General features: G+C 41.5%; 1 protein-coding gene across 1 annotated transcript in view; it reads left to right on the forward strand.

The window, feature by feature from the left end:
* Window positions 1–14,110, forward strand: part of SPECC1 (sperm antigen with calponin homology and coiled-coil domains 1) — a 449,155-nt gene that overhangs the window by 309,207 nt on the left and 125,838 nt on the right. Inside the window, exon 12 of the mRNA XM_042781619.1 lies at window positions 9,700–9,802. Within this exon, the coding sequence (XP_042637553.1) occupies window positions 9,700–9,802 (103 nt within the window). The remainder of the gene's footprint in view (window positions 1–9,699; window positions 9,803–14,110) is intronic.

Here is a 14,110-nt window from a genome sequence, read left to right on the forward strand (position 1 = left end):
CCAAGTGGGGTTATGAGTAAACAATATAGAATCTAACAAATTAATTAGGCTTTGGGGGTTTTCAGAAAAGGGGGCGTTCTGCGCTTTCCAGTTATACAGGTCCGATGTTGAAAATGGCCAGTACTGCCAGGTTCTGCTTCCGTCCTCACGGGGTGGGCCTATCACTCTGAGAGGCAGCACCTGGACAGTAGACGATGGAGCTTCAGCCTCCTGGGATCCCCTCTGGCATGGGCGGAGACCGGAGGCTGGGCCCGTAATGACGGGCGGCGCGCTTGGAGCACTCGCTCCATTCCCTCCCAATACTTGTGGAGCCTGGAGAGGGTGGGAAGGTGGCGGAGGGGCATAGGGAGGTGGAGACATGCCGCTTTCTAGATCCATCAGATCGGGGTGAGCCTGGGAATCAGGCAAAACTGGTGGAACAGCTGCTCGGGACCCAGGTCATCTCAATTTCTCCTTTTCGCTAGTCCCAAGTGAGGATGTTAACACCTTAACAGAGAGATTCGGAAGAAAAGGTTTTAGCCATGGGGGCGGGTTAGTTACTATATCTTGCCACACTAAAATGTAAGGAAATTGGTCCAGGTGCCCACAGGGGCCTGGCACTTGGACTCGGTCGAATACGGCTGCAATCACCTTTCCATCCAGTGAGCCTTCCAGAGGCCATCCCACCTCAAGAGAGGGCCATTCTGAAGAGCAAAAAGTTATTAGTTTATTTTTCTTAATTATCACAGACAAATTAGATCCTCTGGTTTTAAACTCTGAAAAATGTTCAACCATCAGGGACAGAGGGGTAGTCTGTTTCTGTCCCATTTCAACCTTCTTTAAGAAAACACAGAACGAATAAGAGACAAGTGGCCACACATCAAGAGACACCAAAGCAGACAGCAAAAAAATATCCGACACCCAGAAGAGATCTCGTTCCAGTACCACAGATTGGAGGTGCCTCCACCCCTCCCCTGAAGTGGGCTACTCTTACCAAAAAGCGCCCACAGCCTGCCTGTGAGTTGGGGAAGGGCTCCTTCCCCCGCTCATCCGGCACGTCCGCCGGTTTCCCAATCCGGCGCGTCCACCGGTTTGCAGCCTTTCCTGATGGACTAGTGTCCCACATGAAGGACGAATTCTAGTCCTGCCGGCCTCCTGAAACTCTCCTACTATCGCAGGCAACTTCACTCCTTCTGAATTTTCCTTCCCGGCCAACGCACCAAATGTTGGGCCCGAGTCCGGAAGAGGAATGTCGGTACGAAGAAGCCACCACAGACATGATAATGCAATAACAAAAGGAAAGTTTATTTTCTAACTTGAGTTAGGGTCCCTGCTCTTGCCAATGTAGCGGCTTAGGCAAAAGACCCCGTGCTCTTTTACCATCGCATTTTTATAGGAAAAAATATAGGGTGGAGTAGATGATTGGGTTTAGGGCAGGGGTTTGGGAAGTTGGGGGGCGGGTTGGAATCCCCTGGCTTCAAAGATGAGCGAGAGACTTGTTGGAGCCAGGCAGAACTTTCTGATACGTGCAAAATCTGGGGGGAGGGGGGTGAGACTTGTCGGAGCCAGGCAGATCTCTGATACAAAGCCCTGAGACATGGGACGTGTTAATCTCCACACTAAAGGCTTCTGGTTAAAGATCTACCTGGAGGCATTAGGACTCAGGCCTCACAGTTCCACAATCAACACCCATGACAGCAGCAGTCAAGATATCAGATGACATATTGCACTGGGCAAAACTGTTGCAAAAGGCCTCTTTAAAGTGCTGGAGAGCAAAGATGTCTCTTTGAAGACTAAGGTGCACCTAATCCAAGCCATGGTATTTTCACTCGCCTCATATGGATGTGAATGCTGGACAGTGAATAAGGAAGACTGAAGAGTTGATGCTTTTGAGTTGGTTTTGGCAAAGAATACTGAATACTGAATATACCAGGGACTGCCAAAAGAAGTGCAGCCAGAATGCTCCTTGGAAGTATGAATGACCATACTTCATCTCACCTACTTTGGTCATGTTGTCAGAAAGGACCGGTGGTAGTTATGTTTGTGTGTCAACTTGGTTGGGCCTGGTTGAGTGGCTGGGCAGCTTATCCCTCATGATGAGACTGGCAATCAACTCCATGGTGGGATCTACCACAAGCAACTGAGTAGCTGCCTTTGGGATATGGTCTGCTTCCTGTACATAAGGGGAAGCCTTGGGAATGGTTTCTAGCCATTGGCATGCTTAGACCCTGCATATAGCCATGTCGTTGCTCAGCAGCCTGCTATGCTCTGCCAATCTTGGGACTTACAGTGGACTTAAGTTATTGGCCTGCCGTGTGCTCTGGTAACATTGGGACTGTGCCTTTTCACTTGTCAACCTTGGGGCTTCTCAGCCTCAGCAGCCAGCAGCTGTCTGAGTGAAGAAACGCCTCTAGCTCCAGTGGGTCAGGAGTAGGAGGCAGATCTGGACCCCAAAGTTGAAGGGCTTTCACCTAGCCCCTAGAGCCTGGCACTTTGAACTTAGACTTAAAGCCTCCAAATTGTGAGCATAAACTCCTGTTTGTTAAGGCCATCCCATTTATGGTAGATTCTTGTCAGAGCGGTACTAGGTAACCAGAACAGGACCATTCTCTGGAAAAGAATATCATGCTTGGTAAAGTGGAAGGTCAGTGAATAATGGGAAGACCCTCCACAGGGTGGATTGACACAGTGACTGCAACAATGGCCCAGATACAGCAAAGGTTGTGAGGACAGCACACTACTGGGCAGTATTTCGTTCTATTGTACATAGGATCACTAGAGTTGGAGCCAACTCGATGGCACCTGACAACAACAATAGCAATGATATTTATCTAGGAGTAAATCCTATAGCTATTAAATTATTGCCGGCCACAGTTGATATTCCAGAGACCCACCTCTCTTATATTCTACCTGCTTGGCCTGTCCATTTCTATTCCTGCATTCCTCCACATGAAATTAGAAAAATTATTAGAAAAATAGAGTACTGTACTAAACTGCTATAAAAGTGTAAATATAATTTCATGATATCTATAAAGAAAGAAATCCTTAAACAGCTAAGCATTCGGCAGTTTGGACCTACCCAGAGGTTCTGCAGGAGAACAATCTAGCAGTCTGCTACTGTAGAGATTACAGCCAAGAAATCCCTATGGGACAGTTCTGTGTCTCTTTTGCTATCAATCGAAATTGACTCTAAGGCATCCAACAACAACATGATGGAAGAAACTGGTATTGTGTAATCTTAAATCCCTTCTTACTATTTGAATTATTTTAGCCTGCTTAGAATTTAGCATAGATGTCTTGAAAATTAAGGACAGGGCACATAGACTCTTGTTCTTGAAATACTGAGGTTTCAATTTTGGCTAAATCAAGTATTCAGAATTGAGTTAATGTGCCATGAACTGCGGAGTATGATTATCATCTTCTGTGTTTGCAAAGCCCCTCTTTTGAGCCATTTCATTTTACTGATTTTTTCTCTTCATTCCCAATGCTATCACTTCCCATAAGTGCTCAATCTAGTGTTTTTAATATGCTCTTTCAACCTACCTTTTACATGTTGTTTAGATATAGGTGTAGCCTTGACACATATAGAATGTTTTTTGATGTTGTTGTTATTGACAATTTCTGTCAAGTCGGCTCTGACTCTTGGCAACCTTACCTTACATATAGCAGTGTGAAATGTTACCCAGTCCTGTGCTATCTTCATGATCATTGGTATGTTTGAGTCTGTTGTTTTGGCTAGTTTGTCAATCCATCATTTAAGGGTATCTTTCATTTAAATGATATTGTAAATGAATGAATAAATGGCTAGATAAATTAAGTGACAGGTGGACTTAAAAAGCAAGCAAAAACTCTCCCCAGACTTCTGATAGCCAAGAAGAACAATACATTTTTCTTAATACCATGAGACATAATAAAAATGTATTATTTATCCAACACCCACTCCTGTTCAGAAATTTCAGCAAAATAGGGATAGAAGGGGAATCTCTCAACATAATAAAGGGCATATATACAAACCCAATGGACAACATTATTTTTAAGGGAGAAAGACTCAAAGCATTCCACTTACTAACAGGAACTAGATAAGGATGCCTTTTATCACCATTCTATTTAACATTGTATTGGAAGTCCTAGCCAGGGCAATAAGGCAAGAAAGAGAAATAAAAATCATCCAAATTGGCAAAGAGGAAGTAAAGCTATCTCTGTTGGCAGATGACATGATCCTATACATAGAAAACCCAAGAGACTCAGCAAAAAAATCAGTGGAACTAACAGAGAGGTTCAGCAAAGTGGCAGGATACAAGATCAACATACTAAAATCAGTTGGAGTCTTCTACATCAACAAAGAGGACTCTGAAAAAGAAATAAGGAAAACAATACCATTTACAATAGCTACCAAAAAGATAAAATACCTAGGAATAAATCTTACCAGAGACACAAAAGACCTATACAAAGAAAACTATAGAACACTACTACAAGAAACTACAAGAGATCTACATAAATGGAAGAACCTTACTTGTTCATGGATAGGAAGACTGAATATTGTGAAAATGTCAGTACTACCCAAAGCAATCTACACATTTAATGCAATCCCAATCCAGATACCATCAACATTTTATAAGGATATGGAACAACCAATTACTAACTGCATATGGAAAGGAAAGAGACCTCGAATAATCAAAGCACTACTGAAGAATAAAAGGGTTTCACACTCCTGGATCTCAAAACCTACTGTACAGCCAAGTAGTTAAAACAGTGTGGTATTGGTACAGTGACAGACAGGTAGACCGATGGAACAGAATCAAAAATCCAGAATAGATCAGTCCATCTATGGACAGCTGATCTTTGACAAAGGACCAACACCTATTAAATGGGGGAGAGATAGCCTCTTTAACAAAAGGTGCTAGCAAAATTGGATATCCACCTGCAGAAAAATGAAACAAGACCTATACCTTGCCCCATACAACAAAAACAAACTGAAGTTGGATCAAAGACATAAAGGTAAAACCCAAAACTATGAAACTCATCAAAGATAAAATAGGGGCAAATCTAGGGGCCCTAATTTACAGCATATATAGACTATCAAGCATAACTCAGAATGCACAAATGGTGGAAGAGAAGCTAGATGACTTGGACCTTTTAAAAATTAAATTCTTAGGTGAATGGAAAGACTTCTCCAAAAGGGTAAAAAGAGAACCTATAGATTGGGAGAAAATATTTGCCTATGACATATCTGACAAAGGACTTATCTCCAAAATTTATAGAAAATTTCAACACCTCAATACCAAAAAGACAAGCAATCCAATACAAAAATGAGCAAGGAACATGAATAGACACTTCTCTGAAGATGATATGCTGGTGGCCAGAAAACACATGAGGAATTGCTCATGATCATTAGCCATTAGACACATGCAAATCAAAACAATGATGAGATATCATCTCACCCTAGCAATAATAGCAAAGTTCAACAAGAAAATAACAAATGCTGGCAAGGTTGTAGAGAGATTGGAACTCTCATACACTGCTGGTGGGACTGTAAAATGATACAGCCATTGTGGAAAAGGGAGCTCTAGTGGCATAGTGCCTAAGGCATGTGACTGCTAACCAGAAGGCTGGTGGTTCAAACCCACCAGCCACTCCTCGGAAGGAAGTTTGGGCAATCTACTTCCATAGTGATACTGCCTCAGAAACCCAAGGAGGGGTCGCTATGAGTTGGATCTGAGTTTGGCAGTGAGTTTGGTTTGGTTTATTGTGGAAAATGGTATGATGTTTCCTTAAAAAAAAAAAAAAAAAAAACTGAAAATAGAAATACCATTTGAACCAGCAATTCCATTACTAGGAATATATTCTAAAGAAGTGAGAGACTGAATACGATCAGACATATGCACACCCATATTCATCACATCACAATTCACTATAGGAAAGAGATGGAAACAACTTAAATGCCTATCAACAGATGAACGGATAACCAAATTATGGTACATTCACACAATGGAATACTATGCTACATTAAAGAATAATGAAGAATATATATGAATCATCTCACAAAATGGTTGAATCTGGAGGACATTATGCTGAGTGAAATAAGTAATTGCAGAAGGACAAATATTGTATGAGCCCATTACTGTAAAAAGTCAAGGAAGGGTTTACTTAGGGAAGGGAACTCACTCTGTAGGTTACTGGAGATGGGAGGGAAAATTTCAGACTAGTTGGGGCCACACACTGAGTTGGACAAGGGGAGTGTGTTGGATTGGGTTCTCTAGAGAAACACAAAAACCAGCAAAGTGTATATATATATTTATAGAGAGAGAGAGAGAGATTTATCTTAGGTAAATGGCTCACAAGCGTGTAGAAGCCGACAAGTTCAAGCTGAAAAGTTCGTCTCTGGAGGGGGATGGGGCCCAGAGCCGCCTGGCTTTCGCACGCACGGCAGGGGAGTTCAAGCCACAAAGTTCGTCTCTGGAGGAGATGAGGCCCGGATCCGCCTGGTTCCCGTAAGCACAACAGAGCCGAGAGAATCAAGCTGGCACGCAGCCCGCTGGTTGCTGTTCCCAACAAAGGATGAATCCGAAACCTCCAGGGCGAGCGGCGAACCGCTCACTCAAGGAAGTATATAGTCCGGAATGCCGTTCTCCCAGCTTGTCCTTGGAATAGCATTGCAAGCAGGCCACACCCCTGGGGAAACTCCCCTTGGGCAGACCAGCTACTCAGAACTCAGTCATCTGATCCCATCATGGGAACCACCACTCACAACTGGAGTCCAGCCAAGTTGACACATCTTCAACTATCACAGGGAGGGATGGTATGGAAAGAGTCTGTGACCAGCTTGATAACATTGGGGAAAGGGAGGACCCCAAAATGTGCACATAAGATAAAGATGACAGAGACTAGTTCCAGTATATGCACAATACTGCATTACCACTAACACCAAACACCAGGCTACAGATAAATGCATAGACAACTGAGATCAGATGGGGGTCAGCAAACAGGAATCTACCCTAGACCAATGATAGATTTAGCTGAAAATAATCTTGCATAGATACTATTGTTGTTGTTGTGTGTCATCAAGTCAGACCCAACTCATAGCGACCCCTCCTTGGGTTTCTGAGGTGGTATCACTATGGAAGTAGATTGCCCAACCTTCCTCCCAGCATAAATACTAGTGATACAAAATAACCATAATCATTACAGAAACAACAGAAGACAGAGTTGGGGTAATCCCTCAGAGTCAGCCAAACACCTTGGGAGAGAGAACTACCGGCCTGCTGACTTAGGACAATAGTACTGGGGGACACCACCCTCAACATAATACATAAAAATCTTGTTCCACAACCTACTTTGGTGAGTAGCAACTGGGGTCTTAAAAGCGTTCGAGAGGCCATCTAAGATTTAGCTCATGGTCTTCTCTTATTTGAAGCAAATAAGAGTGAAGAAAATCAAGGACATTTGGAAACAATTAGTCCAAGGATCTGATGGACCTTGAGACCAGAAGAACTAGATGGTGCCCACCTACCAATGCCAACCATTCAGGAAGGGATAAAAACTGGAGATCCTACATTGAGTGGGAGGAAAATCGTGGAACAAAATTCAAAACACAATAAACACCAGAATTACTGGTCAGAGGGAGTCTGGTGGGAACCCCCCCCAAGACTATGTCCCTGGGATACACTTTGGACCTGGGATAAGACTCACTCACTCCCAAGGACTGGCTCTCAGCCCAACAGTAGAAAGACTTACATTCAGAATACCCAACCCAGGGCAATGCACCCACCTACTCTACGGAGATACATCCCTTGGAGCAAACGGCCATGGGGCACCAGAGAGGCAGCATTCACATGGAGGGAAAGCTGGACAGACAGGAGTGCATAACTAAGAACGGCAGAGAGGGGACTCACAGGGAAGGGAGGGGAGGAGAGTGGGTTAGGGTTGAGGATGAAACCAGATGTACATGAACTGTTGAATGTAAAACAAATTCTACTCTGTAAATATGCACCTAAAACACAATTTAAAAAAAAAAAAGTATTATTCAATAGAATATTGCTCGACCATGAGGAGAAATGAAGCCCTAATTCATGCTACAACATGGATAAACTTTGACAACATTATACTGAATAAATCAGTCACAAAAGAGAAATACTGTATGATCTCACCTATATGAAATATCTAGAGGAGGCAAGTGTATAGAGACAAGAGTTTATTAGTGGTTTCCAAAGGCGGGTGGTCAGGAGGAAGAAAAGGACCCTGAGCATCTGTTAAAGATAGTGTTGTTGTTGTTGTTGTTGTTATGTGCCATCGAGTCAGACCCAACTCATAGCAACCCCTCCTTGGGTTTCCGAGGCAGTATCACTATGGAAGTAGATTGCCCCATCTTCCTTCCTAGGAGTGGCTGGTGGGTTTGAACCACCAGCCTTCTGGTTAGCAGTCAAGTGCCTTAGGCACTATGCTACCAGAGCTCCCAAAACTTTTAAAAATGGAAAATGGTGATGATTGATCATGATGAATATAATTAATGTCACTGTATTGTACATGTAAAAAATGTTGAAATGGCAAATGTTTTGTTACAAATGGGAGTTCTGGTGTTGTTGGGAGCCCTGGTGGAGTAGTGCCTAAGGCATTTGACTGCTAACCAGAAGGCTGGCGGTTCAAACCTACCAGCCACTCCTTGGAAGGAAAACTGGGCAGTCTGCTTCCATAGACATAATCCCTCAGAAACCCAAGGAGGGATCACTATGAGTCAGAATCAACTCCACGGCAGTAAATTTGGTTTTTCTGGGTTTTTTTGGTATCACAATTTTTAAAGTTTTATTTTTAATATGACTAGTTTGGCTGTTTCTTTAGAGTCTCACTGAATGCTTTGGTTACCTAGTACCACTCTAACAGAAGTACCACAAATGGGATGGCTTGAACCAACAGGAGTTTATTCTCTTACAGTTTTTGGAGGCTAGAAGTCCAAGTTCAAAGTGCCAGGCTCTAGGAACTGGGTGAAAGCCCCTCGACCTTGGGGTTCAGCTCTGCCTCCTGCTCCCAGCCCACGAAAGGTAGATAGAGGCTTTTCTTCACTCAGACAGCTGCTGGCTGCTGAATCTGACAAGCCCAAGGTTGACAAGTAGAAAGTTCCAATGTTACCAAACCACATGACAAGCCATTAATTCAAGTCCATTGAAGTCCCAAGGTCAGCAGAGCATGGCAGGCTGCTGAGCAATGACATAGCCATATTCAGAGTTTAAGCAAGCACCATTCCCAAAGCTGTTTCTTACATACGGGAAGCAGACCACATACCCAAAAGCAGCTACTCAGCTGCTCACAGTAGATTCCACCATGGAGTTGATTACCAATCTCATCATGGGGAATACTACATCCAGCTTCCCAGCCACTCAACCAGGCCCAGCCAAATTGACACACAAACTTAACTACCACACTGAATAAACCTAGACTTTTGATTTTCTAATCTAGTTATTAGGAGCTCTGATAGTGTAGTGCCTAAGGTGTGTGACTGCTAACCAGAAGGCTGGCAGTTCAAACCCACCAACCACTCCTCAGAAGGAAGGTTGGGCAATGTACTTCCATAGTAATACTGCCTCAGAAACCCAAGAAGGGGTTGCTACGAGTTGGATCTGACTTGACGGCAGTGAGTTTGGTTTTAATCTAGGTATTTATTTCTGTATAATTTAGGGTTCTAAAAATTACATCTTGTCTTTACTGTGTGCTGTTCTTTCTAACTAGTGTGGAAAGAAGAGATCCTCTGACTGCCTTAGCCCGGGAGTATGGCGGCTCCAAGCGAAATGCTCTACTGAAATGGTGCCAGAAAAAGACAGAAGGTTATGCGGTAAGGGAAATGTTGGCCAGCTTCCTCACAGCTGTGGACAGAAGTTGCCCAGTGCCAGTATACATTCCATGTGTGCACACACTTGGGTGAGCAAATACATATGTAGTTGTATTCTTTCTAGTCTCCTAGGCAGGGCTACCATGTAGGGTTTTTTCTTTGTGCACTGAACAAAGGCACCCAGACAACAGACAAAAGGAGCTACAGCCCATCTGTCCTCCACTCAACAAATTCATACTAAATGCAGAACTGTATCTCCTGGAGGGGGTGGCTACCTTTTTCTTTTCCCAAAGGAAACATAAACTCCCAAGCAGTATACCCAACAAGCTTCAACCAAAGGAGACAGGTTTTGCTAAATCATCCTCCCACAGAACAGAAGAGTACATTAATCTAATTCATACAATGGCCCCACATAGGCTGGCCTCCAAAATTTTTCCAAAAATTGTCTTTCTGTTTCTTTCAGAGTTGTTTGCATTTATTTTAAGGGTTTCAGTTTATTGGGACAATATTTGTTTTCTGTGAAGATTAAAGAAGGAAGTAATACCTGATATATGTTTAAGTTTTTTTATTGTGAAATATCATTCACAAAGATAAAAGTGCATGAAATATAAACTATGGCTTCATGAATTATTATGAAATGAAAACACATGCATTGATTACACAGATCTAGAAATAGAACATTGCCAATCCACCCAGCCCTCTCATATGACCCTTTCCAGTCATAGCCCTTCACTACTCCCAAAGATAAATATTATTCTTTGCTTTTCCTGATAGTTTTCTATAAATGTATACATCCCTAAATACTATATGAGTCATGCCTTTGTTTGAATTTTATATGAACAGAATGAAAAGCTATGTAATATTTGCATCTAGCTTTTTTCACACGATGTTAAGTTAGTGAGATTTATCCATGCTGTTGCATATAGCCATAGTTTGTTTGTTTTCTTTACCATTTAATAGCTCATTGTATAATTTAAAAAAAAAAAATTAAAGCTACTGCCATCAAGTTGATTCTGCCTTATAGTGACCTTCATTGGGTTTCTGAGATGGTAAATCTTTACAGAAATACATCTTCCTTCTACAGAGCAGCCAGTGGGTTTGAACCACCAACCTTCTGGTTAGCAGTCACATTCCTTAGTCACTGTACCACCAGATCTCCCATCATATTTATTTATGCATTCTATTAATGATGAGCATTTGAGTTATTTCTAGTTTGGGACTATTACGAATAGTCTCAGTATATTCTTGTACATGTCTCTTGGAACACATATGTGCTCCTTCCTGCTGGATATATGCCTGGGAATGGAATTACTGGGCAATAGAGTTTGCATATATTCAAGTTTAATAGACTGTCCCAAACAGATTTCCACCAAAACCAAAACCAGACTCACTGCCGTCAAATCGACCCTGACTCATAGCAACCCCTCCTTGGGTTTCCAAGGCAGTATCACTACGAAAGTAGATTGCCCAACCTTCCTTCCAAGGAGTAGCTGGTGGGTTTGAACTGCCAGCCTTCTGGTTAGCAGTCAAATGCCTTAGGCACTGTGCTACCAGAGCTCCTACAGTGGTTGTATAATTTACATTCCACCAGGAATTTATGAGAGATCTATTTCTTCACATTCTCACCAACACTGGGTATTGTAAACTTTTTGGATATATAGAGATGTCTCTTTGTGGTTTTGGTTTGCATTTTCTCATCGACCGATGAGGTTGAACACCTTTCCATATGTTGATTAGGTGTTTGGATAGGCCTTTGGGATGTGCCTGCTCAGGTCTTTTGCATCTTTAAAATGGAACTTTTTTTTCTTATTGCTTTTAGTTTTTTAAGTATTCTTAGTCCTTTGTCAAATAGATGTATTGCACAAATCTTCTCCCAGAGTAGCTTGAATTTTCAGTCTTCTAATGATATATTTTAATGAATTCTAATTAAGTCTAATTTATCTATCTTTTCTCTAATTCTTAGTGGTTTTTGTATCCTGCTTAAGAAAGTTTTGTCTATTCCAAGTTATGAAGATATTTTTCTATGTTTTCTTCTAGAAGCTTTGTTTTACCTTTCACACTAAATAGACATCCTCTTTAAAACTGCCAACTCCTACTTCATTCTTCTCATTCAGGCCCAGCTTTCCCATGCATTACCCCCTTTTGCTAAAATTCTGAAGATGCTGGCAACCACACACTCCCTTCCCAGCATCAAGCTTTTGGAAATGGTCGAATCAGACAAAGACACTAGCAAGAAAACTAGGCCTAGGCTAAGTAAGACCCACCTCAGTTAGTTAAGAAGCAAGGCTGGGATCCTCAGCCGTGAGATGTTTTAAAGTCAGATTCTACCCAATATTTTAAGTATCTTAGCTTTGACATTACCTTCTTTCATTTCTTGTTAAAAAGGAAGAAAAATCTCATCATGTTAATAACCAGTAATAGAGACACCTAAACTACAAAGTACCTCCAACCCATTCTCTTTTTCACTCTCAGCTACTCTGAACACTCTCTGCTTCAACCCTATTCTAAGGGTTGAAACTATCTCATAAATAAGACCATCTCATTGATGATACCCCTTGACATGTTAACCATGTTGCCAAGGAAATGGAAAAGAATAAGTAGCCAGAGAAAGCAAGCTGATTATAGGACGTTTTAGGGTAAAGGAAATTGAAATGGTACAAAAAAATTGAAGGAAACAATAAAAAAGAGTAGTCAACCAGAAATGACTATGACTGAGCCGCATGTGGTCCCTTGTGGTGAAGGGAAATGCTGGAGTGGATACAAAAAGAAAAAAGACAATTAAACTTTTCAGAAAGAATTGGCCTTTTAAGATGTAATGTTATAATTAAATCACAGGAAATATACTTCTAGGCATAAATGTGAGAATAATATTTCCTGCTGTAGTGATTTCATTGTTGTTTTATGAACATCTTGAACTCATTTTCAAAACATTTTATGTTTGATGAAACTCAAAACTCATTTCGCCTGGAGGGTATTTTTCATTCATTGTTAAATCTCTGAATTTAGAGAGAAATATAAATCAGATGTGCCTCATTTATTTACTCTTCACAAATTCTTTGTCTAGACCTGTTTGTCCAAGATGCCTCATAAGCCTTTAATAAAGCATCTTATACTCTCAGGAATAGGAAGCCAAAAATACATTGATGAAAACTCAGATGGTTCACAGCCTTTTTGAAAACCAGTAGCCATGTGCACTTCAACTTAAAATAATTTTCTTTTTACCTCACTAAAGTATAGTGTGATAGGATATGCCAAAACTCTCCATATACTAACTCAATGATTCGTTTATTCAGGGACCTATTGAGTGCCACGTAACATTTTAGATGCTACAGATTCAACAGTGAAAAAATAGGCAAAAGTCTCTGTCTCATGGAGCTCACATCTCATGAGGACTGACAATTAATTAAAATAAAAAAGTAAAAATATGTATTAGAAGGTAATATGTGCTGTGGAGAAAAGCAGGGCAGGAGGATTGCCAATGTTGGGTGCATGGATACAATTTAAAATGCAGGTGTTGTGGAGGTGTCATTTGAGCCTGAAGAAAGTGAGAATGTTTATGTTTTCATCAAGGTTTGGGCATAGTGGGGCCCTGGGAATGCAGCTGGAGGTTGCTACCTGTGGAGATGTTGGGTGGTTGTACCTTATCATGCTTTAGGAGGTGATGGAGATCTGGAGAGATTTACAACTGAATTTCATGGATTCATCTGAGTGTTTAAAGGAAAAGGAAGGCAGAAGACAAAGCAAACTGACCATCCTTAGGCTAGCCGAGGGGTTAGTGTTACGGCAAGGAGAGAAATAACACTGCAGTACCACACTTGCAGTTGTTAACCTCAGAACTTCAGAGTGCCCCATGTTGCATTTTCTGGGTGTTGGTAAGACGTCAGCATTCTAACTTAGTACCTTTAGTAATGTGTTAGTACTAGAGGAATGAGGTTTCATATTTGGCTTTGAATTTAACAGTTGTTGTTATTTGTCATTATGCCAGCTACAACTCATGGCAACCTCATGAGCAGCATAACAAAATACTGCTCAGTGCATCACCATCTTCATGATCATCAGTATGTTTGAGTGTGTTGTTGCAGACACTCTGTACAAGAATTATGTTTAGGTATCTTCAAAGAATTGAGAGACAGACCAAGGAAAACACAGGCAAAACCCTAGAAGAATTTTGGAAGAAAATACAAGAACAAAATGACAAAATAAATGAAAAGTTAGAAATGATTCTAAATCTACAGATAGAAATCCAGAAGATTAATACTAAATTGTCAGAAATAGATAACACATTGGAAGGGCAGAGGAGAAGAATTGATG

The sequence above is a fragment of the Orycteropus afer genome, unplaced genomic scaffold (genome assembly GCF_000298275.1).
Source record: "Orycteropus afer afer isolate SDZICR_OR568_19922 unplaced genomic scaffold, OryAfe1.0 scaffold00139, whole genome shotgun sequence".
Lineage (NCBI taxonomy): Eukaryota > Metazoa > Chordata > Mammalia > Tubulidentata > Orycteropodidae > Orycteropus > Orycteropus afer.